This window comes from Dreissena polymorpha, chromosome 3 (genome assembly GCF_020536995.1).
Source record: "Dreissena polymorpha isolate Duluth1 chromosome 3, UMN_Dpol_1.0, whole genome shotgun sequence".
Lineage (NCBI taxonomy): Eukaryota > Metazoa > Mollusca > Bivalvia > Myida > Dreissenidae > Dreissena > Dreissena polymorpha.
In genome coordinates, this window is record NC_068357.1 from 63,122,061 (window position 1) to 63,148,239 (window position 26,179).

Consider the following 26,179-nt stretch of genomic DNA (forward strand, 5'->3'; position numbering starts at 1 on the left):
AAAGATAATACACTTTTAATATTAATACGTCATTAACTTATGACTTTTTCATGTCCGCGCGAGATTAATTTTTAGAGACAGTTTCCTTAAAAGGTAGACACGCGCATATTGTCTGGTCGTTCCGCTCAAATACTTTTCAGGTAATTATCGCCTTTGTAATAATGTTTTGTTTCCGCGTGACATCTTGGGCATGACTGATCCATATAAGCATTGCCCAAAACTAGGAGACCTCTCTTGGAAATTGCCACCTACCAAAAACGCCTAACCCATTGTTAATATATGTAATCAACTTCCGTTGTCTGTTGTTTAAGCCATTCGTTTGTATTTTTTGATCACATGCATCTAATTTTATTTAACTTTTATTCACAAATATTATGTTTAAAACGTAAACATAATGTATATATTAAAGTGCGATGAAAAAACGAAGGAGTTCGCAAGTCTAGCCAGTACTTTTTATTTTTATATAACACTGTTTTATAACAGATTTTTGACTGCCTATCTGTGAAAAGGATGAACCATATGTACTAATTGCATGAATTATCATTACACCAAAACCACAGTAGGTGTCTCCTTAACACAAATAATCTCTTGATAGTTTTTAAACATAAACGATACAACATCGCATGAATCGCGATAGCATGTCATGCATCAATGATTGTATTTAATGGATCGCTTTGTTTGCAATATAACTCGTTTATTCGCAAGTCAAGTCAAAGTCAAACAACCTTTTATTTCAACTCAATTCATGTTTGACATGAATACATGAGCTAAAAAGTACGAAAGCAAGACCGTAAGTAATGTTACCAAGGTTGGATAATTATCACTGCGGGCTCTATAGTTTTTTTAAAAGAAAAGAGTTCCGTTTTTATATCTTTACGAGCATATTATGTAGTACATCAGATTTTTTCGTAATGGATGTACACAACGGTGACCCAAAAACGGCGTTTATATTTATTTACATAGCAGTTAACATATTTATTGATCTATAGTTACTCATTTATAAACTAAATATGTGTTTAATGATATGTATATATTGAAGATCCAGCGTATTTTATGGGCATGGTATTAACTCTTGTTTTTTACAGCACAAACCGGATCTTCCTGAACCTGTCTTTGTAAAAAAAATACGCAATTTAATTCCAAGAACCATGTGACTCCTCTATTTATAAATAAATATCAAGATGTAAATATTTGGCCGCGTCCAGTCTCCATTTATAAAACAAACCCCATTATTTTTCATTTTGCGTCTCTGAATCATAACTTATTCTCTCACTACCAGAAGATACGAAGCGTACTTTTAATTTCTGAGTTATTGTTGTGTGAATTGAGAAGACGATGAGCTGTATCGATATCCGAAAGCCTCAGGTTTTCACAATCGTTTTTCAAGAATTGTACTACCTTTGTTGCTGAATCAAGAAATATCTCGAATTTTCATATTGTTGTTTTGCTGTATAGTTCTGTCACTTTCTGAAGTTATTTTATGTTCCCTTCATGTTTGTGGATTGATTGTGCTAATATTTGCGTTTTCTTAATTCTTCACAATAGTTTTTCTATCGACTCAATTGATTCGTTAAGCCTCTCTCATTCCTTTTAAAAGCCTATTTTATTCCAGATGCTCAATTTTGTAAATAACTGACTTATATATTTATCTTTCAGTTTTGTTATTAGGTTCTTCAGAGTTTCTCTTATTGACGTGTCACCTTTAATCATCCCATTTCCAAATTCTCATTTACTCTATGGATCCATTTATAAACGGTCTTGCTTTTGTTTCTTATTATCTTATGTTAAACGCATCGATGCGCTTTCTTTTACAAACTGTTTGTTCATTACTGTTTGAGGACCCTTGTCGATACTTGACATAATTATTCACTCAACTAATGATTATATGTCAAGTCTTCGACTGCTTGTATTGGTATAGTAGTAGCCATGCCTTGGTGAACTTATTTATTTTGAACAGTACATCTTTTAATATCAAGCGATTTGACTGTTGTGAAAGAAGTTTTAATGAATGTCATTGCAAAATATTTATGATTTAAAATAAGTTCTTGTTAACACTGAAAACATCTGTGCTATTGATTTGTAGTTGGAATGCAATGCTTCTCAGTGAGGCACTTTTCTTAAGTTGTCTCTCTTGATTAGTTTTCATAATTCTTATGCTTTGATCAATATAAATATATATGGTTGCGATTTTTTTTTTAATCTATAACTTCTGTGTATGTTTTTTGCATTGTGCTGTTTCGTACTGTTTTGGCAATTGATCACTTGCCATAAATAAAGGACCAACACATTGTATATACTAATTATTTATATAATGAGAATGCAATAGTGCTCCAGCAGCTGGAGTTTCACTTCTTTATATTCTACATACATTTACAAAATCGGACAAATGTTAACAAAATATTAACTAACATGGATATGAAACGTAGTGTCACTCACAGTAACACTTTTCTTCCTTTATGGTTTAGGTAAAACGTTGAGATCTATGGTCCGAATGTCAAAAAATGTCTTGTCCTCTCTATAACTTAACTTTGCATTAAAGGATTTGAAAGTAACATTATGCAACGATTTGTTGCGCGTAAGAACCACATGGCTTCATTCACGGTCAGAGTGTAACTTACAGGGCAAACGTCTATACTGACTTGCTGCACCATAATAAATCTTTGGCCAGCTTATAAGCCCGACCGTGAATGATATGGACATGTTAAAATGCTTATTTACAGATTATGTAGACAATTAAATGCATAGTAGTGTTTGTTAGTTTTTGCATGTGACAATTTCTTACAATATAGACATGTTAATTGTTATTGTTTACATTAAGGATTTTCCGCGCATGCACTTACAGGAACGTAAAACATATGCATACAGGAATCTGTTAATTCACTAAATCAACAATACATTCGGCAATAAACATTATAACAACTAAATAATTATAACAACAAAACTATCATATTTAGTAACAATACTTTATATAAATACATCTAATTGCATCTTTATAAAACTACGAGTTTTTCATTAGTGTCCCAGTACAGGTGGTCTGAGGACTCATCATTGAGAATGTCACGAAGTAAATTTATCATTATAAATAAGCCGTATAATGTTTTAAACAACGATTTCAATAAGTTAAATTATAATTATCATAATATGCATTAGTATATAATTATTATGTTCAATGGTATGGGTATGCTAGTGTATTTTTAATAATGTTAACGGGGCTATCGAAAGTGTAAGAGGTGCTTTGAATCAACCATACACGAAGCCCTACGAAAAGCAAAGTGCATGAAAATATTTAAATGTTTTGTTCATTTTCTTTCAAATTGAATCATTTGTTAAGTGTATAGATACATTTGAACATGCTACTGATAGAAAAACATACAAATAATGCAGATTTAACTGCCAATAAGTGTTACAAGAACCATCTTTACTATTTATTGTGATTGATAAATATCGCGCTGTTTACATCATAAATCTATATTGTTTTCCTGTTTTGTAAATAGCTTTTACCACATTTGTGGTGGTATGTATTTATTTTTTTGTTTCGTGCATTCCCGTTATATCAGTTGTGTTTAATGATCAGACATTCGCATGTGAACTGTGATTTATGACATCCTGTTGTTACTTAGTAAGTGCCTTTACCATATCTGATGAGATAATCGGTTTGTGCTTAATAAAGGGGCAATTAAACACCAAATTAAAAATGCTCAAACGAATATTGGATTGAGGCAAAGAATATCTTTTTATAATATGTCACATTGTATTTTCCCGAATAAATACCAGTGCAGTCAAAAGTTATATGTGGTGTGTATGGAAACGATATATTTGTTGTTTTATTTCATCCTAAAGAGGACTTATTGGTTTCAAGAGAGGTAAATTATCCAGGTCAGTACTTATTTTAATAATCTTATGTGCAAAGTATGGCATGAAGTAATTAGCATAAGCTACTGCACTTATATGTAATGGGCGTGAGTTGTCCTGCTATCTACCCAGTAAAAATGATTTTATATTGCAACGAACTTTTTTGTTAACCCTTCTTCGTCCCCAATAATGTCGGTAGTATGTATTCTTGGCGCTGGAAAGTTCTACACTTAGTCTATTACTTTTCCGCTAACCTTTGTACACTTTGCTAGACATGTCAGATTTGTCGCGCATAACGATTTTTCTATGGATCGTTTGGACTGTTTTAGCTGTTAAAAATATCAAGAATACCACCGTCATGTTATTGTCCCCACATATCTTAAATTCTCTAATAAGACTTATTTGATTTGAATTACTCTGACTTGTTGGAAGCAAGCTTCGGGTCAGTTCAGTTTTAAGCTACGTGTGCTGTTAGCACGGTTTTTATCGCCGTTAGTATTACTATTTTGAAATTTACCTTTTATTGCCTTTATTATTATTTTAATTTATTTTCAGAAATGAGAAAAGATGGACATATCCGCTTGGCGATGAATATGCTCTTATTTGGAAACGCATTTTGTTTAGGTAAGCATAACAATAAATCACCTCTTTTAAATGTGTTATAATTACATAGTGATTAAAGGGCAGCAATACGGTATGTGGGTTCAATGGTGATGACAATCAATATATTTATAACTTAATATGCAGCATACTTAATTACCACAATCCTCGCAGTGATTGTCTCTTTTTATTAAAAACCACTGCCGTCACAAGCAAAATCGGGCTGTCCGCTTAGCTCAGTTGTTTAAAAACGCTCTTCTCACCTAGGGGGCCTGGGTTCAATCTCCTCTCCCGGCGCACGTGAGCTTGATTCGTAGTAAACATATTGGATAGGTGAGGCTCTTTTAGCGGGTTCGCGGGTTTCTCTCTCAAGCACAAGACCACACTTAAATCGAATATTGAATATTAAAAAAGCAAATTGCAGGAAATTGCAGCCTTATTTTATTTTTTCCCCAAATATTCCTGGGTCCAGTAAATGTATATGTAACAGTGCTGAACCGCACTCTGAGTCATCATATAATGCAGCCTCGTGTGCGGAAGGATCTCATTAACTTCTTTATAGATTTCAAATCAGTGCATATTTTGTATAATTGGATTGTATTTTGTTCCCCTTACAATAAAAATGGTTTTAAAAAGTCACTTTATCGGTCAAGACGGCAGTATTTTGAAATGGCCTTTGATCGGGAAAAACACAATTGTCCATGTGTGCTGCATGTGTAATTAAAGATACAAAATATAACCATTAATCATACAACTACATAAATATCTGCCTGATAAAAGGTGTCTGGTATAATTCGTTATATCACGTTGACAGTCTTTGCATCTGTCAAGGTTTGGAAGTAGGTCAAAATAATCTGAATCAACTATAAAATCCTCACTTTTGATAATAGAATCAGATTCAATGAAATAAACATTTTTAACCGAGACTTCAAAAAATTAGACACAAAAAGCTACGCAAATTTTACAAGTATTAAGCACTATGGCTCATAAGGTAACAATACACAAGTCATACAACATATTCATTCCCGCTGTAATAAAAAATAAGCGTCTTAGCGATTATTTTTAGTTCTGTCTTTAATTAAATCGGGAGTAAAGGTATGATTCACAGAAAAGCACATTTAGACCCATATCAATCTGTAAAATATCAGGTTCGGCGCGAATAAAACAACAGCTCGGCGAGCCTTGCCGTTATTTTGCCTCACCAGATATATTACACAATTTGAGGGCAGTACCATGTTATTATATATCTAATACCATTACTATTGCATAACTTTACCCCAGTTTCAGTTCCATTTGTGCGCGGCCCGGACCCCTGGTCCGACGAGACCGGGTTACTGAAGATCCAGTATTACTGCAAGTTCCGCGCACCAGAAGTAGGCTTGGTCACCAGCAGGTCGGCGAGATTGTTAGTCATTTTCAATCAAGAAGTGCAGAATATCTTGGTAAGCATTGATATATCAATCAATTGCTCTATAAGCGTGAATATTATCCTAGGCTTATTTGGCGTAGTTGTCTTACTCATGTCTTCACATTAATTGACCTTTATTTACGGCCAATAAAATGTGGTAGAAATTTTACGCCAGTATGCACGAATGAATGACTGGAACGATCGCACTTGTTAAACTATCTTAACTAAGCTAAATAGAAAACGTTCTGCACTTACATCAGCAAGTTTTACATTTAATATAAAAACAACCTGACTATATGTGTTGTGCAATATAGCGTTAAGGATATACGCCGTTTAGAAATGGAGACCCACTATTATTTAGTGATTTTACTTCTTGTCGAGAAATGCATTTAGTTTTTCTTAAAAAATCTATTAAATGTAAAATATTCATTTGCTAATGAAAATCCAGCTTTGAATAAAAAAAAATCAAGACGATATATAGATGTTGATCGACCAACGCCGCATACACGGGTACTTATCGAGTTGCTGAACCGAGTTTTAATGAATATTTTGCGCCCTCAAGTTTTGTGATGGACAAGGCGATTCATAAACATTGGCACACCACATTTTCAGCTCCAAGTTTGTTGTAACAAATAGTAGCCTTTGTTCGGATTTTACACTCTAAGAGTAAAATCTACGTAAGATTGTAAATACGTTCTTCCTGATTTATATAAATTAGATATAATGCAGCAAAGAATTGTTCAGAAAAAAAAACACTCCGCCAATAGTCATAACTCTGTAATCTTACTGAATTTACTGACGGTCGTTTCCAGCCAACAAAAACAAAACAAAAAAATCAATCAACATCAACGCCATCTTTATTGTTTTTAATATTTCTGTTTTATATAATGTGTTGGTTTAAACGGTCGATAAATGAATTTATTTATTAATGTGAAATAAAAGAATGTTTGAATGTGCGATAGAGAAAATTTAGCACAGCTCTTTTTAAAACATCATGTATTGTTATGATATGCTTTACCGGTATTGTTCTCCTTCACAATCACTTGAGAACAAACAACAACAATGTCATGTAAAACGTATATCTAACACTTAAATAAACATTCAAAAACACGATCAAAAAGTCATCGGAAATAACACATCGTTTTGTTTCGATCCCTCTTCACGAAGAATTTGCAATAAACACCACTGTATGTCAGACGATACCACAAACGCTTAGACATCGATAGTTAAACTTTAAATTTCAATGTTGGTCACGAAGAGTGTAAACACTATGTGAACAAAGCTTTGTATAGCTGCACACCCACGGAACTGATATATCATATTACCCGGAAGTTTTTCTCTTTCTCAGGACTGGAACATGCTTACTTTGTCGCCCGCAAGCGCTAGCCGTCCGGACAAGGTGTTCGTCTTGACAAACGAAAACAATACGGATTTCACCAACTTCCAGTGGTCCTTCCACGTGGTATAGAAAGGAAACATCGATTATGGTCCTCCCGTCCGCACTTCCACTCCCGCACCCACTGGAACATGTCAGCTCGTCACTGATTTCGTCACTGGTAATCGGACATTTTCGAAAGACCTACTTGTTTGTGTATCGGTTTACTCCCAAAAGTTTCGTTACTTCATTTTTGCCATTTCATTATTATTTTTCATCGTCAAAGGTGCTTTCGAAATATGTCTCAGAGCGGATTGAAACACGAAATTAACAAAAATAGACGTTTGCCTTGAAATTAAAATGGATGTCATTTTTGTACTGTAAATACATTTGCAGTACCAGGATGACTGGTAACGCGTTTTCTTGTATCACCCGTTTTTGTCTTCCGGCTATTAATGATAATTTTCACACACACTAGATTGTTCGTACTTAATGGCCCATAATAATTAGAGATAAATTCCATCATCATTAACATCTGTGTCGTGAATATTTCGACCATATACCACCTAAAATGTTCGTAAGTGTATATAAACTTAACATACAGTACGTAAAAATGATAAATGAATTGTCGGAAAAAATAGCAAAATAATTGATAATTTTTGTCATAAAATAACGCGACATAGAATGTTTAGTTTCCTTTTATATTAACTAAAACGATCATTGTATGTCTGAGCATATACTTCTTACTTATTTTCTAAGTCTTAAACAAGGTAACATTTAGTTTAGTCAAGTTATTTTCCCATATTTACGTCGTGTTTGATATACTTTTAATACATGTTACATTAAACTTGAGTTACATGTATATATGGGCCTTTCTCTGTGAAAAAGGGGTTTAATGCATGTGCGTGCGTCAAGTGTCGTCCCAGATTAGCATGTGCAGTCCGCACAGGCTTATAAGGGACGACACTTTCCGCCTAAACTTGACTTTGGCTTAGAAAAAACTTTCTTGAAGTTGAAACTATCATAAAAGCGGAAAGTGTCGACCCTGAAGGTTTAAATGAATTGAAGTCCAATCATTCTTCCAATTTTACGTCAAGTTGAACAAACTCTTATACTTAATTAAACTTTAAATACTGCTCTGGCGTAAAATACAAATGTTTCCTTCCACTAAGTCGACCCATCCTATATTTGGTAACGATCATAAACTTTTTTGTAACAGACACACATGCTTTTATAATGTTTTATTGACGCAAACTTTAATGTTTTGGCCATTAAAAATAGTTCAACACATAACTTGTCAATCAGTTCTGCATATTTCCTTATTTAATTATTAACTTTGCAAACAATTTTTCGAACTCGCGAAACTAACGTTTTCGACCTACCTAAACTATTTTTGTTGGAAATGCCAGTGCAAACAAATGGCCATGTCTTTATATGCCTCACATTAAACGCAAGCCTATATCAGTACCATTAGATACCCTTTAACTCAGCATAACGTGATTATATGTGAAGTTTAATCACATTTTTTATATGAAGTTTAGATTCATTGTAGAAATTAGTATTCCATTTATCATATAATCAAATCGTTTGTGTCTTGAAGCAAAACACTTTCTTGCGAGTTTCTTAACTGGTTTCATAAAATATTAAATGCAATTACAATTGATAAATAACTTTTTCAGGTCGAATACACACCGTTACTTTTCCGCATTCAAATGAATACAAAATGTGAATATTATAGAGTTCAAATAAGAGATGTACAAAAAAAGTTGTAGATAATAAAAATATAGAAGTGTTCAATTAATGCGAAACCTATTAAAGCTCCACAATAATTTCAGAACACGCAATCATTTACACTAGAGTCATTTCGATAACAACACTAAAATAAAATTGCGTTTATAAATTGATTGTAATAAAATTAACCCATAAAAACATTTAAATGGGTTTAAGTTCCGATTGAGCGTGGCTCAAAGCCGTGGTCCGAAGAGTCCGGTTTACTTAGAATCCAGTATTACTGCAACTTCCGCGCACCACAAATAGGATTGGTTGCCGGCAGGATGGCGGTATTGTTAGTCATGTTCAATCAAGACGTACAAGATGTCGTGGTAAGCTTTTATATATCAATCAACTTTGCTGTTAGCTTTAACATAATCCAAGGCGATTTTTTTATAATGTGTTTGTTCAAACGGTCGACGAAAACATTTATTTATTATTTATAAATAGAAAAAAATTAAGTGGTGTATTTTTATGTTATTTTTAAAATGTAATATTCTCCTTCACAATCATAAAATACAACGATGTCGCGTAAAACTTAAATAAGCTAAAAAATATTAATTTCGCAATCAACATCTCCATAAATAATACGATATCGAAAATGAAGGGACATCGATAACTTAACTAAACATTAAAATTGTAGCTCCGTAAAATGTATTTCTAATAGTTATGCATCTAATTGTAGCTGCCGTTGTTGGTGCACACCCACGCTACAGATTTATCATATGAGTCGTGTTCTGAGAAAACTGGGCATAATGCTTTGCGTAAAGTGTCGTCCCAGATTAGCCTGTGTAGTCCGCACAGGCTTATCAGGGACGACACTTTCCGCTTTAATGGTATGTTTCGTTTAAAGGAATTCCCTTTTTACCGAAAATCTAGTTAAAGCGGAAAGTGTCGTCCCTGATTAGCCTGTGCGGACTGCACAGGCTAATCTGGGACGACACTTTACGCACAAGCATTATGCCCAGTTTTCTCAGAACACGACTCATATTACCTGGAAATGTTTCTGTTTCACAGAACTGGAACATGCTCACTCTGTCCCCCGCAAGCCACAACAGGCCGGACAAGGAGTTCGTCCTGACAAACGAAAACAACACGGACTTCATCAACTTTCAGTGGTCCTTCCACGTGTTATGGAAAGGAGTCATCACTAATCCCGAACCCACGGGAACGTGTCAACTTTTCAACGGCAATGGTACATTAACAAATGACCTAGTTTATTGTTTTATAGTTTACTACGAATATCATCGTCTAATGTACCTTCGAAATATTATCAAAATGGATTTGAACATGAAATCTCTTTAGACATTCGGCCTTAAAATGGATACGGATGTCTTTTGTTCAAGATATACAGCTGCAGAACAAAGATGACTGATCACGAGTCTTCTTGTATCCGCTTTTGTCTCTTCATACATATGAACAAAAATTTCGAACAATAGATTGTCCGGCCGCCATGACGCATAATTAATTTGATTTTTACTACAGTATTATTATTCATATTTGTACCGTGCATCATTCGACCAAGTACAACTTGTTATTTTCGTCAGTGTACGTATTCCTTAACACAATACGTGTAGTAAATTAGTGAATTTTTGGGCAAATTAAGCTAACTTGTTGATTAACATTGTCAGAAAATAACACGACCTGAAAAGTTACGTTTACTTCTATTATTTTTTAATTCCCCTGATATTTTTTTCTCTACGTTAAATCACAGTTCGTGTCATCTTACTTATTATCCAAATCTTAAACAAGTTTATATTGTATGTACTCAATAATACTTGCAAAGTTACGTCGTGTTTAATTTACTGTAAAATTCAATTATACTTTAAATATAGTTCACCTAAAACTTATGTTTTATTTCAGGTTTAAACGGAATTAAGTTCAATCATTCAATCATTAAAAAACTGAACAAATTAATGAGAACAAAAATAATGTTCAGGCGCAAAATAACACGTTTTTTGTTTACATTACCGTGACCGACCCTTATTTTGAGTGCCGACCATTAACCTTGTTTTTGGTATACAAGGTTCAGCTTTCGTTCGGATTAATGATTGTAATAATACTTTTTGCTAAATTCGATCGTTTATTCATCACCATCATTCTGATTTTACTTCCAAATTAGCGGATTTTACCACTCAAGCGCCTGTGTCTTTCACTCAAGCGCCTGAATCACGCTCAGTTTCGACATCTGGATACGTCGGCATTGGAATTGGTGTCTTTGTGATAGTTCTCGTCGCGGCAGCAGTTGTTGTCTTCGTTTACAAAAGGTAAGCTAAGTGATATTATTTTACATTTCACGTATGCGTTTCGCGTGAAGAAATATATATATTTGACAAGTAAAACAAATATTCTGCTTTACATGCTGTCAAATAATATATCTGCAACAATTCAATTAGTTTTTCTATGTATGTGATGCTCATACGTGTGAGAGTTATTCATTCAGTCATTTAAGATAGTGCACTCTTTAAGTAACACGAGTTTTTGTGAACATAATTTGGAATAAGTGTACACACATGCTGTCGTATAATTATATGTCTGAAGTGTAACATGTGTAATTTAAGACGCCGAAGGCAGCTGCATACTGAAGATCCATATTCCCGGTACTCTCCAAAAGCTGATAAATGTGATGTGCCCGCAGACACTGACAATGTGCCGAAGCCCCTTCCCGTAAGTGGTCAACCAATTGTAAGCAAACATTCGTGTAAATGATACTGCTTTAAAAATACAAGTAATGCAGAGTATAGAGTTTACTATACAATTGGAAAGACTAAATATAAAACTGCTGCTCATAATCTCTTCTGCTTAACCCTCCCTTCCCTTCTGACCTTCTGGTTAAGTTTACGAAAATATATGTATAGCTCTTAAAAACTTATTATTCCTTCATGCATGTAGAGTAAATGTTAAAAAACTTCAATCTGAAACGAACAACTGATCTGGGTTTCGCTCCAACTCCTAAAAAGTCAATGTCCAGTCAATGTGTAACTATGATACCGCCATATATAATTAAGTATCTTTGCTCAATACTTAATTATAAAAATATTATTAATATAAAAGTGGTGTATTGGTATATATGTGTATGGCTAGGTTTAGTGTTTTACATGAACAGCACCGTTTACGATGCCGGATTAAAACTGTGAAATGAATGCAATATGTTATCCTGCTTTAATACTAAAAAATAGTGAATGAAATGTTTTAAAAAGTGACATACATTTAATGAAAGTAACAACAATTTTGTTAATTTCCATATGATCGAGTATTTAATTGCACGAGTTTACAAAATGATATTTAAAGGAAAGGCGTATATTGTTAATAAATATATTCTGTACATTGTCTAACCTAGCAGCGGTCTGAACAGAAGCCCAGACGTTCATACCTCGAGCTGGATGGTGCGGTCTATGATGAAATAGAGGACGTCGCAAGTTCGATATCGCAGCCTGACAGCGGGTACCTTACATTGGTAACTGCATCGCATTTAACAGACATACCTGCACCACTTAAAACCAAGGACGAGCAGTTAATTTCAGTGCGTGTTACTTCGTACGAAACACCAACGACAACCATTTAGGCGGAAAGTGTCGTCCCTGATTAGCCTGGGCGAAAAACATATGCATTAAGTCCAGTTTTCCCAGAACAAGGCTCAACTGATAAACAGTAACTTCCAGCGTGTGTTTCTTCGTTTGAAACACAAATGACACCATATCTTAAAATCCTTTCTATTGAATACAGAGAACTGAATATTACTTTTATATATAGATTGATAATTTTGGTAACAAATTGATCTTTATACTATTTTAAAATGCATTGTATTCGCTCAAACCCACGCTGTATGATGATTGTATTCACTAAGACTTATTCGTTTAATTCGATGTACGAAGGTTAAATATAAACTTGTATTTTAAGTGTTCAATGTTAAATGGTAGTTTTTACTGTGTTTAGCGAACTTTTGAATTTCTTAAGTGAATTGCTTTATATACAGCTTGTTAAATATCTGTTTGTTGTTCACGATTATTGTGGTGGCGATATATGACTAATATTTACGTTAGTGACTCAACATTATATGCTTACAAAAGTTCGGTCTTGAGTGATACACATTTGTGAAATAGTTTTCACGAATAGTTGTTATATTTATTGTTTACGATTGTTGAAGTGAAGTTAATTATGTATGTTTATTTACATGCATGATGCTGTGAACAGGCGGATGCAGCACACACCCAGAGAGTAGCCCTGATGCTTTCCAAGTCGGCACAGAGAGCGTTCATCGGGTGGGATGCACATGAACCACAGATCATGACGGCCTCTTTCCTTACCAAGAAGAAGACGATCACCGTGGACATAATCCAGTGCTACGCCCCGACGAACGACAGTAAAGAGGATGAGAAGGACAATAGACAGTCAACCATCATACAAGACAGACCAAAGAGAAACCTTAACATTCTAATGGGTGCCAAGATCGGCAGTGACAACCGAGTATATGAGGAGATCATGGGGAAGCAAAGGTTAGGCGAGATGAACGACAACGGGGAGAGATTCCCCGACCTGTGCCCCACAAGTAATCTGGTCATCGGAAGAAGTGTTTTCCATCACAGAAGGATACACACGGCAATTTGGGTGTCACCAGACCCGTCAACGGAGAACCAGATTGATCACCTGTGCATGGCAGGAAAGTTTCGTCGCTCTCTTCAGGATGTACGTGTCAGGCGTGGAGCAAACGTGGCTTCGGACCATCATCTTTTTGTTTCTCGATTAAAACTGAAGCTGAAAAAGTATTGGACAGGGTGACCCAGCCAACACCATTGTTACAACACTGCTACACTGAAATACACCTGGAAGCAAGAAGAGTTCAAGGTAACTCTCTCAAACAAGTTCCATGTCCTAGAGGAGCTGCTTGAAGAAGAAACGATAGAGCAGAAATGGCAGAACGTGAAAGAAGCAGTGACTTCAACATGCAAAGAAGAACTGGGCTCCAAGTCTTACACCCACAAGGAGTGGATATCAGCAGAGACGCTTCAGAAAGTTGCGAAAAGACGAAAAAGGAGGCAAGTGTCAATAACAGCAGAACACGAGCAGCAAAAGTAAAAGCACAAGAACAGTACACCGAAGCATATAGGAGCGTCAGGCAAAGTATTGGAGCAGTCAAGCGGAACTACCTAGAAACGCTTGCAACAGGGGAGGAAGTGGCAACCTATCAGAAAAGAGCTAAAGATCTGTACTCCATCACCAAGAGATTAGCAGGAAAGTTTGCCAAGCAAGAGAAGCCAGTAAGGGACACAAATGGAGAAGTAATAATAAATAATGAAGGGCAAAAGAAGAGGTGGAATTAGCACCTCCAGGAGCTACTCAACAGGCCAGCTCCTGCGAATCCACCGGAGAATCCGCTGGCTATGAGTGATATGCCAATCAAGTGCTGCACTCCCACAAAGGAAGAGATCAGCAGCGCAATCAAAAAATTAAAAAAACGGCAAATCTACATACCTGACAGCAGACCTGCAGAAACGCTTGAAGCTGACGTGGAGACCAGTGTGGAGCTACTACACCCGCTCTTCAGCAATATATGGTAAGAAGAAGAAATTCCATAAGAGTGGAAAGAGGGTGACCTCATCAAGCTTCCCAAGAAAGGCGACCTCAGTTCCTGCTCCACCTACCGAGGGATCACACTGTTGTTCATTCAAGGAAAGGTGTTTAATCACATCCTGCTGAACAGAATAAAAGACGCAGTAGACCCGCATCTCCGTGACAAAAAGCAGGCTGTCGAAAGGAGAGATCGTGCACGGATCAGATTGTAACCCTGCGCATCATTCTGGAACAATCCCTGGAGTGGAATTCACCGCTGTATGTAAACTTCATTGACTATGAATAGGCATTCGACAGCGTTGACCGGGAGTCCCTCTGGAGACTTCTGAGACACTACGGAGTGTCAGAAAAGATCACCAAGATCATCAGGAAGTCTTATGAAGGAATTATCTGTAGAATCGTTCATTGATGACCGCTCGCGGACGCCTTTTAAGTGAGAACCGGAGTGAGGCAAGGCTGTTTACTTTCACCTTTCTAGTTCCTTCCTGCCATAGACTGGGTAATGAAGACATCGACGGAGCAGAAGCGGAATGGAATTCAGTGGACTCTGTGGAAACAGTTTGAAGACCTCGACTTTGCCGATGATCTGGCTCTTCTCTCCCAAACCCAACAACAGCTGCAGGAAAAGACAAACATGGTTGCGGATAACTCAGCTAGACTGGGCCTCACCATCAGCAGAAGGAAGAGCAAGGTGTTCAGGACCAACGCATCCAACAACACATCCATCCCAGTCCAAGGCGAGGCGCTAGAGGAGGTGGATAGCTTCACCTATCTCGGCAGTATTGTGGACAACCAGGGAGGAACGGATGCAGATGTCAGAACCCGCATCGGTAAAGCACAAGCAGCCTTCCATCAGCTAAAGAACATCCGGGGATCCAGCGAAATTGGCATCACCACCAAGATTAGGCTCTTCAATAGCACCGTGAAGCCACTTCTCCTCTGTGGAGCAGAGACCTGGAGAGCCACTGTCGCCACCATAAAGAAAATACAAGTCTTCATAAACACCTGCCTCAGAAAGATCCTCCAGATCCGCTGGCCAGACAAGCTTTTCAACGAAGAATTATGGAGAAGAACAAAGCAGCAGCCATGTGAAGAAGACATCCTTCAGAGACGTTGGCGGTGGATAGGCCACACCCTTTGCAAGCCTGCATCCCATACGCAATCTTTCACATGGAACCCCAAGGAAACAGGAAGAGAGGGCGGCCTACAAACACCTGGCGCCGGGACCTGGATGCAGATGCTAAGCAGATGGGCCAAACATGGGGGCAGCCGGGGATACTCACCCAGAACCGAGACGCCTGGAGGAAGCTGGTTGGCGGCCTATTTTCCAGATGGGACCACAGGCAAGATGAGATGAGATGAGATACTGTAAAAGTATATGTTTCTGTAACGATACATTTCGTGGCGTGATATGTATACTGTTAATGTAGGCAATAGTTTAATACTAGTAAACGTTGTACAGTGTGTTTGCAAATTGATGTATTTCTGACGTTTATTGTAGTGACATGTCACAAGACGCTCAAAACGTTAACGACGAGTAAAGCCATTCAAATGTGGATTGATTATCTTCTGTTAATGAAATATACCTTTCTGAAATTGTATACACAGTGTTATGCTTAATAATGTACAAAGACACTTTTTAAAAGTGTGTTTGTTGTTGACTTGATCTAAATATTAACTTAAATTGGTCTAATAGAAAAATGTAGATGGGGTACAAAACAAGCTGACACACACACAATCATTTTAAAAGCACGTAACGTATACATTGTAATTGTTAGAATTAAACTACCATCGGTGCAACAAATAGATCAGCATTATTATTAATTTCTGTGGATATTTTTTTATCCAAATGTTAAATTCCGGATTACAACCATTGGCGTTAAGTAAATCGTCTCTAGTACTTCCATTCTTTTCTCTTGTCAATCTCTGAGATGAACATGCCGGCTCTGTGCGAAAAGGAAGCCATGCGCAATCCCAGAGACTGTCGTGGAGCTTTCTTGCAACGTGGTTTCTGGATGACCTCTGGTAGTTTCGGTTGGACCGTTCGAGGCACTGGGTTCGGCACTCAACATGCCCGGGGGGAGGACTCCACAGACAGTGCACTTTCTCGCAACATTTTTTTTACAACAGGTTTTTTATTTTCTTCTTAAGATATTACAGACATACATACAAGCATATTGTTTACATAGTATTTTAAGAACATGTACATAAACACATAAACTATTATTTCCGTAAGACACAACATACATACATACATGCAAGCATGTTATTTACATAGTATTTATAAACAGCTATTTGACAACAGCGTACATGTTGTTATGGAACATACATTCATATACAATTTATACGATTTAATATTTCTCGCACTATACCAACTAATTTGCTCATACATATTATAAAACTTTAGTTGTAGATATGTGTATCTTTTGTTTGTTATATATTACACATTTGAAAGGTAACTTAAGTGCTGAATTGCATAGTCTAAAATACATTTAAAATGCAAAATTCACGAACAATTTGGTGATTAAATAAATTTATAGTATCTAGATTATGTGTACTATATAATAAGTGTTGTCATTATGGGAGATGTCTACACGTATTTGTATAAGATACCAGTCTCGTAAATCATCATCTATTTTAAATGTGGTTTTATATATTTCGAAATTGTTTTTCTCGCAACATTTTAATGGCATTGAGTTTTCGTGTGTATGAAACGGAATTCTCCGACAACCGTCTTTTTTGATATCCGTCCAACCTTCCTTCCGCCCTTCATTCTTTCCTCCCATCCCACATTTCATGTTCGAGCGAAATCACAAACAGTAAAGAGCAGAATTTGAATGAACTTGATTTGCAGTATAAGTGTTAACATGCGCAGCGTTGTCAGGTCGTTTCTTTACATTTGATAATTAATACAATTCTAATGAATAGTTAATATCCCCGCGAGATCAAAGTTGTACCGTTTCCTTATAAGATAGACATGCGAATATTGACAGATCGTTCCGCTCCAATAACTTTTAAGGAAGTTATCTCTTTTTAAGAAGGTATCGTTCGCGCGTGAGATCTAGCATATAAATGATCCAAATAAGCATTGCCAAAAACTATGAGATCTCCTTTGCAAATTACCTGCTATCATTTCGAATAGGTCATTACCCATAGTTATAAATCCACTTCCGTTGCCTGTTTTCTAGGCGAAAGCATTTGTATTACATGACTTTTCATCCCATAAATCTATTACATGTGAATATAAATTTTAATAATAAAATTGTTGATAGAAACGTAACGAAATAGTTTATTTATGACAGTGCTATGAAAAAATGAAGGAGCTCACAAGTCTAGTTTATACTTTTTCTATTTTCATTTGCAAAAGGTTTAACAACAGATTATTGATTATCAACGTAATAAAAATTCATAATTGACAAAGCCAGAAATTTAATCGACATCCTTTTAAAACAATATTGATAACTCGCTGCAAACTGCGTCAAGGAGGTAACGACAAAAATCTTCATGTGTTGTCAAATAACGAAATTTACCCAATATTCCGGTCTTAAATGTAATATATATATATATATTGAAAAAAATAAACAAACGTCGCATGAGTATAAAAAATTGCATTAATATATGCCGACCGGTTTCGCACAGCTCATCAGGGCATATAAAATATACAACAATAACGTCAAATTGTCTAAGTAACAACGTCAAATGACGTTACTTATATTATGACGTCAAACGTCAAATTATAACAATGAATTTAACAGGGGCTTAAATAAATCAAAAAAAAAATTGTTTATTTGCTAACCTAGCTGAAATAGAGTCCGAATATAACTTATAAAATGGAAATATTTTAAATTTTGGTTCCATTTTAGAACATTCATCAAGATGTTTGCTTAATGGCATTTGTCTTGTTGAGGGATCGCGCATTTGTTGTTCATGAACAGTTCGTCGATTACGTAGTTTATCTCCAGTTTGTCCAATGTAATATTTATTGCAAACACTACATACTAAGACATAAATAACATTTTTGACATCGCATGACATTTCTGTTTTTATTTAAAATATCCTACCATTAAAATTAAAGTGTTCGCCTTGAACATATAACCACACATGCAGCATCTTGGGTCGTTACATTTTTTCACAGTGGGCTGGACTTTGTTAAAATCAGATTTTGTGAGTAACTGCTTTAAATTAGGTGATTGTTTTTACCACTTTATTATTTTTGCATTTTGTAAAATTTGGTTCATACTTGGGTTAGTTTTGAAAATGTCAATATTATTTTTCAGTACACCGACAACTTCTTTATTTTTAGAATTATATCTAGAAATGAATGGTATAACATATGTATTTTCCGAAGGTTTTTCTGTTAGTAAAATTTCACGCGGAACCGAAAGAGCTTTTTGACTACCTTGTTTAATGACAGATTTAGGGTATTCTCTTTGCAAAAGTGATTGTTCAAGTTCATTTAGGCGTTTCAGTTTAAGTTCATAATCGGAGACAATAGTGCAAATTCTTTTAGCCAGCGGGTACGGAATATTTATTTTTGTATGTTAAGTATGGCATGATTTAAAACTGAGATACTGCCTGGAATCCGTTTTTTGTAGTATATATCCGTGATAATATGCGTTTGCTTTTTAATTATAAGTATGTCAAGAAATGGTAATTTGCAGTTGTAAATTTCTATTGTAAATTTAATATCAGGGTGCAAATTATTAAGTATACTATGAAAAGAGTGTATTTCATTTATATTTTTAATCCAGAACAAAAAGCATTCATCTAAATACCTTTTCCAAAATGTTTAAAAACGGAAACAAAATGTTCGTCATATGTTATTTTGATTTGATTATACAAGTTTTGTTCTAAATATCCCATTACTAAATTTGCATATGTAGGGGCTACCTTAGTACCCATAGCTGTTCCTTTTATTTGGTTATAAAATCTGTCGTTGAAGCGAAAATTGTTGTTTTCAAGAATTATTTTGAGACCTTCCTCTATAAAAAGCTTGGAAAAACGCTGGTTAATAAGAGTAGGATATTTAGTCATCCAATAATCTATTGCCTCTAATCCTAACATGTGTGGTATGTTTGTGTATATATTTATAACATCAAACGACGTTAAAATAGTATTTTCTGGTACTTGCTTAGGTAAATGTTGAATAAAATGTATGCTATTTTTAACATTACTGTCTATATGCTGAACAAAAGGTTTTAGCAGAATATCTAATAAATTACTTAGTCTATTAGTTTCACAACTTGGACCCGCAACAATAGGTCTGAAAGTTAAGTCTTCTGGGTCTAAAAGCTCAATATATTCTGCGTTTTATTTCTTATCTACGTCCTGGATAATTTTGCTTTTGTTTATTTTTGGGGGTCCATAGAATGAACTTGTTTTCCATTCAAAGTTTAAGAGATAATTTATTTCATCATTAGTTAATTTCTTATTGATATGGATTAATGTTCGTATTTTGGTAAATGTTTGTTGGCTACCAGATTTAGGTATTTCTTTATAATAATCAATATATCCCCAATTTGTCTTACATAAAAATCCCTGTTCATAATGACAATCCCACCGCCTTTATCGGCCTCTTTAATAATTATATCGTTATCTTCAGACAGTGATTTAATCGCATGCCTTTCTTTTAGTGTTATGTTGTGTTTAATGTTATTTTTTAGATGATTGTATTCTGGACACAAAGTTTTAGTTGTAACAATGTATTTTTCTAATGTTTCGTTTCTGTTTCTTGGTGGACAAAACTTACTTTTATTTTTAACTAGTGAGATGTTATCTGATGTATGGTTATAATTAAAATATTCTTTAAGCCTTAAAGTTCGATGGAAATTATCTATATCTTCATTTACCTCAAATGTATTACTTTTATGAATAGGTATTGGTGAAAATTTAAAACCCCTCAACAAGACTTTAATTTCAATATCGGTTAATTCTCTTTTTGACAAATACAATATTTTAGTATGATGTTTAGATATTTCAGCTAGGTTACCTTCTATATTTATGTTGGACTGTTCCACCCGTTCTCCCGTCTAAAAAATCAATTGTTGGATCTTCTGGCGTTGAGTCAGTATTTGGATCGAAGGAGTTGTTAATATTGCTATTTCTCCGGTTGTAATTTCTTCTTCTATCGTTGTTGTAAGGCCTATGGTCTAATTCTCTTTCAAATTATGAATGGTGGTGTTGCTTCTGGCAGTGGTAATTGTTAAAATTTCTGATTTTTGTGGTCTTCCGATACTTCGTAGTCTGTGAAAGCGTTCCTCTGGTTGCTGTAATTTTGTTTAATTCTTCGCGTCTGGTTTTGTTGTCTTGACCCGTATGAATATTCAGACCTTTGATGTTCAAGTTGTTTATTTTGAACTAAAGAAGCGTAGGTTTTTCGTCGTTCTACCTGGCCTTGAATTTTGAAACATGGATTTTTATTTTCATGGTCTTTCATGAAATCCTCCTCATACTGTTTTAGCCATTTAGCATTATTTTCCCATCTTTTGGTTGTAATGTCCTCGTTTTGCTGAGTTTGTTTTCGCTTTACTGATGGATCTGTGGCTGTACTATGCGATAATGATCCGATTTAAAGTATCCGAAAATATGGTTTTTATGAATAAGGAATTGGTAATTAGTTAGTTCCTTATTCAGAAGCCTTATTTCGGACGATCACTTTCGAATATGTTACTTTTTAAGATGTTGCGTGTGTTATTTACGGTTGATTATGTTATATGGACGTATTCTGTAACATTTCTCTTGTATATTATATTAAACGTTTTAATATTCAAAATTTAAAGATGAATGATCATGTCATGAACTTCAATGTATTTTTTGCCGATCAGATAGTTTTTTACCTTTTTCATATTTTTTAAGGTTACTTTATTGATTTGTTATGATATTATGGTACTGTGGTATTGATTGAATTATGGCCCTGATTTACAAAGAATTTGATCGGAAAGATCCCTTTTTCTTGAACGCGAATATACATATAGTCGTCGGGGTTGTGCTCGACGATCTTAACGCATGTTTAGCGAAATAACCATATTTCGGTCTAGAACGTTTTTTCATAAAGTGGCACTATGAAGTGAATTAATTTACAAAATCAACCTTCAGACTATTGCTTTTTCGATCCAGTTGCAACTATTAACATGTGTTCGATATGTTTGCTTTATATCACACACGAGGTGCTCATGCTGCTTTTACACTTGCGAATTTGTCATATTCGAGATCTGCACTGTAAACAACTAACGGCTCGGTAAGTCATATTGCTTACGAGATAGCATTTTCCTTATCAACGTCACGTTTAAAGAATTAATAAGTGTCATATGATTTCTCCAGCTGTTATTCCTAATACCGTGCGTGCAAAATGACAAATATGTATTAATATATCGAACAACTTATTACTTTAATAACTATGGGCGGAGAATAACTATTATAATCCAAATGGGAATTTTATATCCGCTCATTTATTACATGGCAGGTAGCCAACAAATGTATATTTATGATAAATAGGACAACTATATTTTAACACATCTCGAAGTGAAAGGGTAGAGTAATGATACTACACAAGTAAAGACGTTTTAACTTGTACAAACGAGTTTATAGAACACGACATACATACGCGGCCCATATATATATATATATATATATATATATATATATATATATATATATATATATATATATATATATATATGTGTGTGTTTGTGTGTGTGTGTGTGTGTGTGTGTGTGTGTGTGTGTGTGTGTGTGTGTGTGTGTGTGTGTGTGTGTGTGTGCGTGCGTGCGTGCGTGCGTGCGTGCGTGCGTGCGTGCGTGCGTGCGTGCGTGCGTGCGTGCGTGCGTGCGTGCGTGCGTGCGTGCGCGTGCGTGCGTGCGTGCGCGCGCGTGTGTGCGTTCGAGCGTGCGTGCGTGCGTGTGTGCGTGCGTGCGTGCGTGCGTGCGTGCGTGTGTGTGTGTGTGTTACCTTTTAACCACCCATACTTATATTTTAAAAAATATACAAAACGATATTATCAAATACATTATAAATAATGGCGTTTGTTTTTCATGAAATTTCAAGGTTTTTATTCGTAAAGTAGTTTGTATCTCGCAGATAAACAATCTGCAAATTTTCGTTCATGTCTTTAGTAGAAATGAATTTCTTACGATATCACATGACACGATACAAATAACTTTTAAGACTAGTTTACTTGATCAACATTTGAAAATAAATGTGCCAAAATACAATGTTCGACAAAACCCTTGTTTATGAGCATACCATTAACAATCTCGTCGACATAATTATACAAATCACCTCAAATGAAAAAATACATAACACAACAACTATTCTGACAGCATCTTATGTGGCGTTCATGTTTTTATTGTACACATATAAATTTAAACCAACTTTGTGTATTTAAAGTCACAAAATACACGCAGTCAGTACTCAATTATCTGAATGATAAACACTTGAGCTGCAATCACATTCTGGCATAGATATCGCATGTTAAATGACTTGGGTATGCTATGTTATCACACTCTGTGCTGAACTTTAAATGTGACTGGTTTCAAGTATAACTGTATTCGAATTTCGGTCAAGTGGAGTCAAACATTTAGTAACCAAAACGAAACGAAAACAAACCGTGTTATCGTCAATATATATACCTCGTTATCATTCACGTACGTCTCAATATTGCTGAAACGTTGTTCGGTACAGCCAAATTATTAACGCAATTTTGGAGAAAAATTTTCAGAATGCTTATTTGACAAAGCAAGGCCGCATTCAAATCTGTGTGAACGGAGGTTGTTAGGTAAAAAAAAGAAATTCCTGAATTGATATATTTATTAATAGATTTGTTACACTTATAGATAGATGAGTTATACTTTGTGAGGTACTTATTCAAATTTCGAACGCTTTTTACAAGAATCGGATGTTTCAAATGTAAAAATTATACCATTCGAGTTGCTCGAAATATGCGCTCAAAAAGACCGTCCTATTCATATATATTTACAAGAACGGATTGTAAGATAAGACAATTTAACACGGCAAATTATCATGTTAATTCGTCGATTCGGTTTTCAGGGAAAAACAGACAATATGTTGCTCATTAGACAATTTGTTGAGGGTATAGACACATACTTATGTTGTTAATGTTTTGTCTCAAAACATTACTTTGAATGTGATAGCATGCGTTTGTTATGCTGAATGTCCATATTCCGAGATCTGATTATCCATTAAACTGATAAAATGTATAATGGTCTGTGTAATGAAAAATGTCCTCCAAAATGTTATTCCTTTATTGTAAATATAGAGCTGTTTTAGATTTTTTTCCAATAATGTTTGATGGAAATCGCTTTATAAGAAATTCTTTTTCGTTTTTAAGATGTTTCTAACGTGCACGTAAACTACTATATTGACAATAAAACATCCGTTAAATGACATAAGCTTGAAGATGGAAATCTCTTTATCTGTACCGGTATTTCTTCTCTGAATTTAAACGTTGCATAAACGTAGGAATACCATCTATATATCCTTTAATAAAGACAAACACGATAGTTATAATTTTGATTATTCGACTTTGATTTACAGAACCAAAGCCCATCATTTCGGGGTCAACGACACAAATCTGTAATACTTGTATCTACTTCATTTCATTGCGCCTATGTAATTAAGTTGCACCGGTAAAATATTACATTTAAACAACCCAGTAGTCTTTGTCGTTTTTTTAGTCCTAACTACATACGAAATGTATTAATGCGAATTGAGTAAATTAACATGTTTTCTTTTATGTAATAAGCTGTTACTGATCAAAATCTTTTTCTTCATAAGCAGCATTTTTATGATGTTTATGGTCAACTTTTTTTATATACGCAATAAATCAACCAGACTGAATGAAGAAACCACACAAAAATAATTTTGATAGATTTATTTACGTGTTTATGATTAAGTTATGAAGAAGAATTTTTACATTTAACAATATAATATATATATCTTGGAAGAAGTACATGTACGTACTTTCAATGTGATGTTCAAACTAGATAGAACGTTAATGTCACATCCATAAATGTATTATTGAAATAAACACATTTGCCGAAAGCTTATTAACATTTGAAATATCAAACAGAAGAGTTGACATATGTTATTCAAGAACGCACTGTCGACATTGCCATCAATATCATGAGCCAACGCACCTAAAAGAAAATAATACATATTATAGTGCAGTGATCTAAAATGTACACAATTATACAAATATTCCGAGGCTGTTTATATCCATGAAAATTACATTTGAGATTTTCTTGCTGTTATTAATATATTTATAAATCAAGACTGTGTTTTGAAAACCATCGAGAACATTCAAGAGCATCGTTCACAGATAAGAATATAATTTGAAAGCGTTTTATTTAATGTAATAAATTGTTTAATTTACGAACCGGAATCTAGCGACTCAAGCAAAATTATGAGACATGTTGCTCACACTCGGATATGACCTCAAATCCAAATGTTTACATTATAAAATTGAGTCATTTTGACTTAAAGAAATAAAGATACATTTTCACTTCATACCGATTCACTTCTAAAACACAATACATATTTCATGTGTGATAGCATGCTTTAGTTTTACTATTTACGATGAGTACCATGGCCGTAAATCAACTTTAGTGTTCGTAACATACTTGCAGCTGACCTACTCAATCGCATTCTACATACGCATATTTCAATTATCATTTGGGCATAATGCATGTGCGTAAAGTGTCGTCCCAGATTAGCCTGTGCAGTCCGCACTGGCTAATCAGGGACGACACTTTCCGCTTTTTTGGTATTTTTTAGTTTCAATGAAGTCTCTCCTTTCCGAAAATCAATTTTAGGGGGAATGTGTCGTCCTTGATAAGCCTGTGCGGACTTCACAGGCTAATCTGGGACAACACTCTACGCACATGCATTATGCCCTGTTTTCTCAGAACACGGCTCATTTTTCTGAGGCATTACAATGAGGCAAGTTCGTTTGCATATCCCCGTGTTACAAATTTAATTTACACGGGATTTAAATCACTTTTTACGTGAAGCGAGAAAAAGCAGACATTGATTTACAGGTCAGTACTCAGTACAGGTCAACACATAGGTTCAGCATATGGTCATGAAACAGGTGTCGAATGACAAACAATTACCACGGTTATAAAGTCATTAATTAAAAGATACAGATATGTTCATTCGTAAACATTTATATGTAAAGAAAATAGTCCGTCGTTTAAACTGCGCTCATGTTGTTTATTTGGTGAAAACTCCAGTGCAACCACTTTAATACCGAAAAGTAAAAATTAATGAAAAATATGAAGACTTCAGTCACACTATTAAGGATCGTTCCTAATGTTGATAAGAAAAAAATACCGTTAATTAAAATAAAGTTAGTTTATAATTGTACGATTACTAATTTAAAAAAATGTAATGCATTTAATTAGCATGTAATATATCGCGCAAATGTAAAACGTCCGATAGTAAACTTTGGAGATCTCTCTTTATGAACAAGTAAATGACATTGATAACAATTTCGTTATCCGAAAAAACTACAATAAAAGAATGAAAATATAGTATAAAAAACCATGAATGCATAATAGTGGTTATGCTTGTTGCAGTAAGGTGAT

The 26,179-nt window shown here is 34.9% G+C and overlaps 2 protein-coding genes across 4 annotated transcripts in view; one reads left to right on the forward strand and one right to left on the reverse strand.

Moving 5' to 3' along the window:
* The window catches only part of LOC127874436 (uncharacterized), a 227,761-nt gene extending 215,025 nt beyond the window's left edge, over nt 1-12,736 (forward strand). The window contains exons 6-8 of the mRNA XM_052418761.1: nt 11,128-11,272; nt 11,567-11,672; nt 12,346-12,736. Of these exons, the coding sequence (XP_052274721.1) occupies nt 11,128-11,272; nt 11,567-11,672; nt 12,346-12,570 (476 nt within the window). The 3' untranslated portion in view covers nt 12,571-12,736. The remainder of the gene's footprint in view (nt 1-11,127; nt 11,273-11,566; nt 11,673-12,345) is intronic.
* Nucleotides 1-26,179, reverse strand: part of LOC127874434 (uncharacterized) — a 219,040-nt gene that overhangs the window by 189,907 nt on the left and 2,954 nt on the right. The window contains exon 7 of one of the 3 annotated variants that reach the window (XM_052418753.1): nt 24,451-24,730. The exons of the other annotated variants lie outside the window; for them this stretch is intronic. Coding sequence (XP_052274713.1) covers nt 24,683-24,730 — 48 coding nt within the window. The 3' untranslated portion in view covers nt 24,451-24,682. Of the gene's footprint in view, nt 1-24,450; nt 24,731-26,179 lie in introns of those variants that run through there. 3 annotated transcript variants of the gene reach the window in all.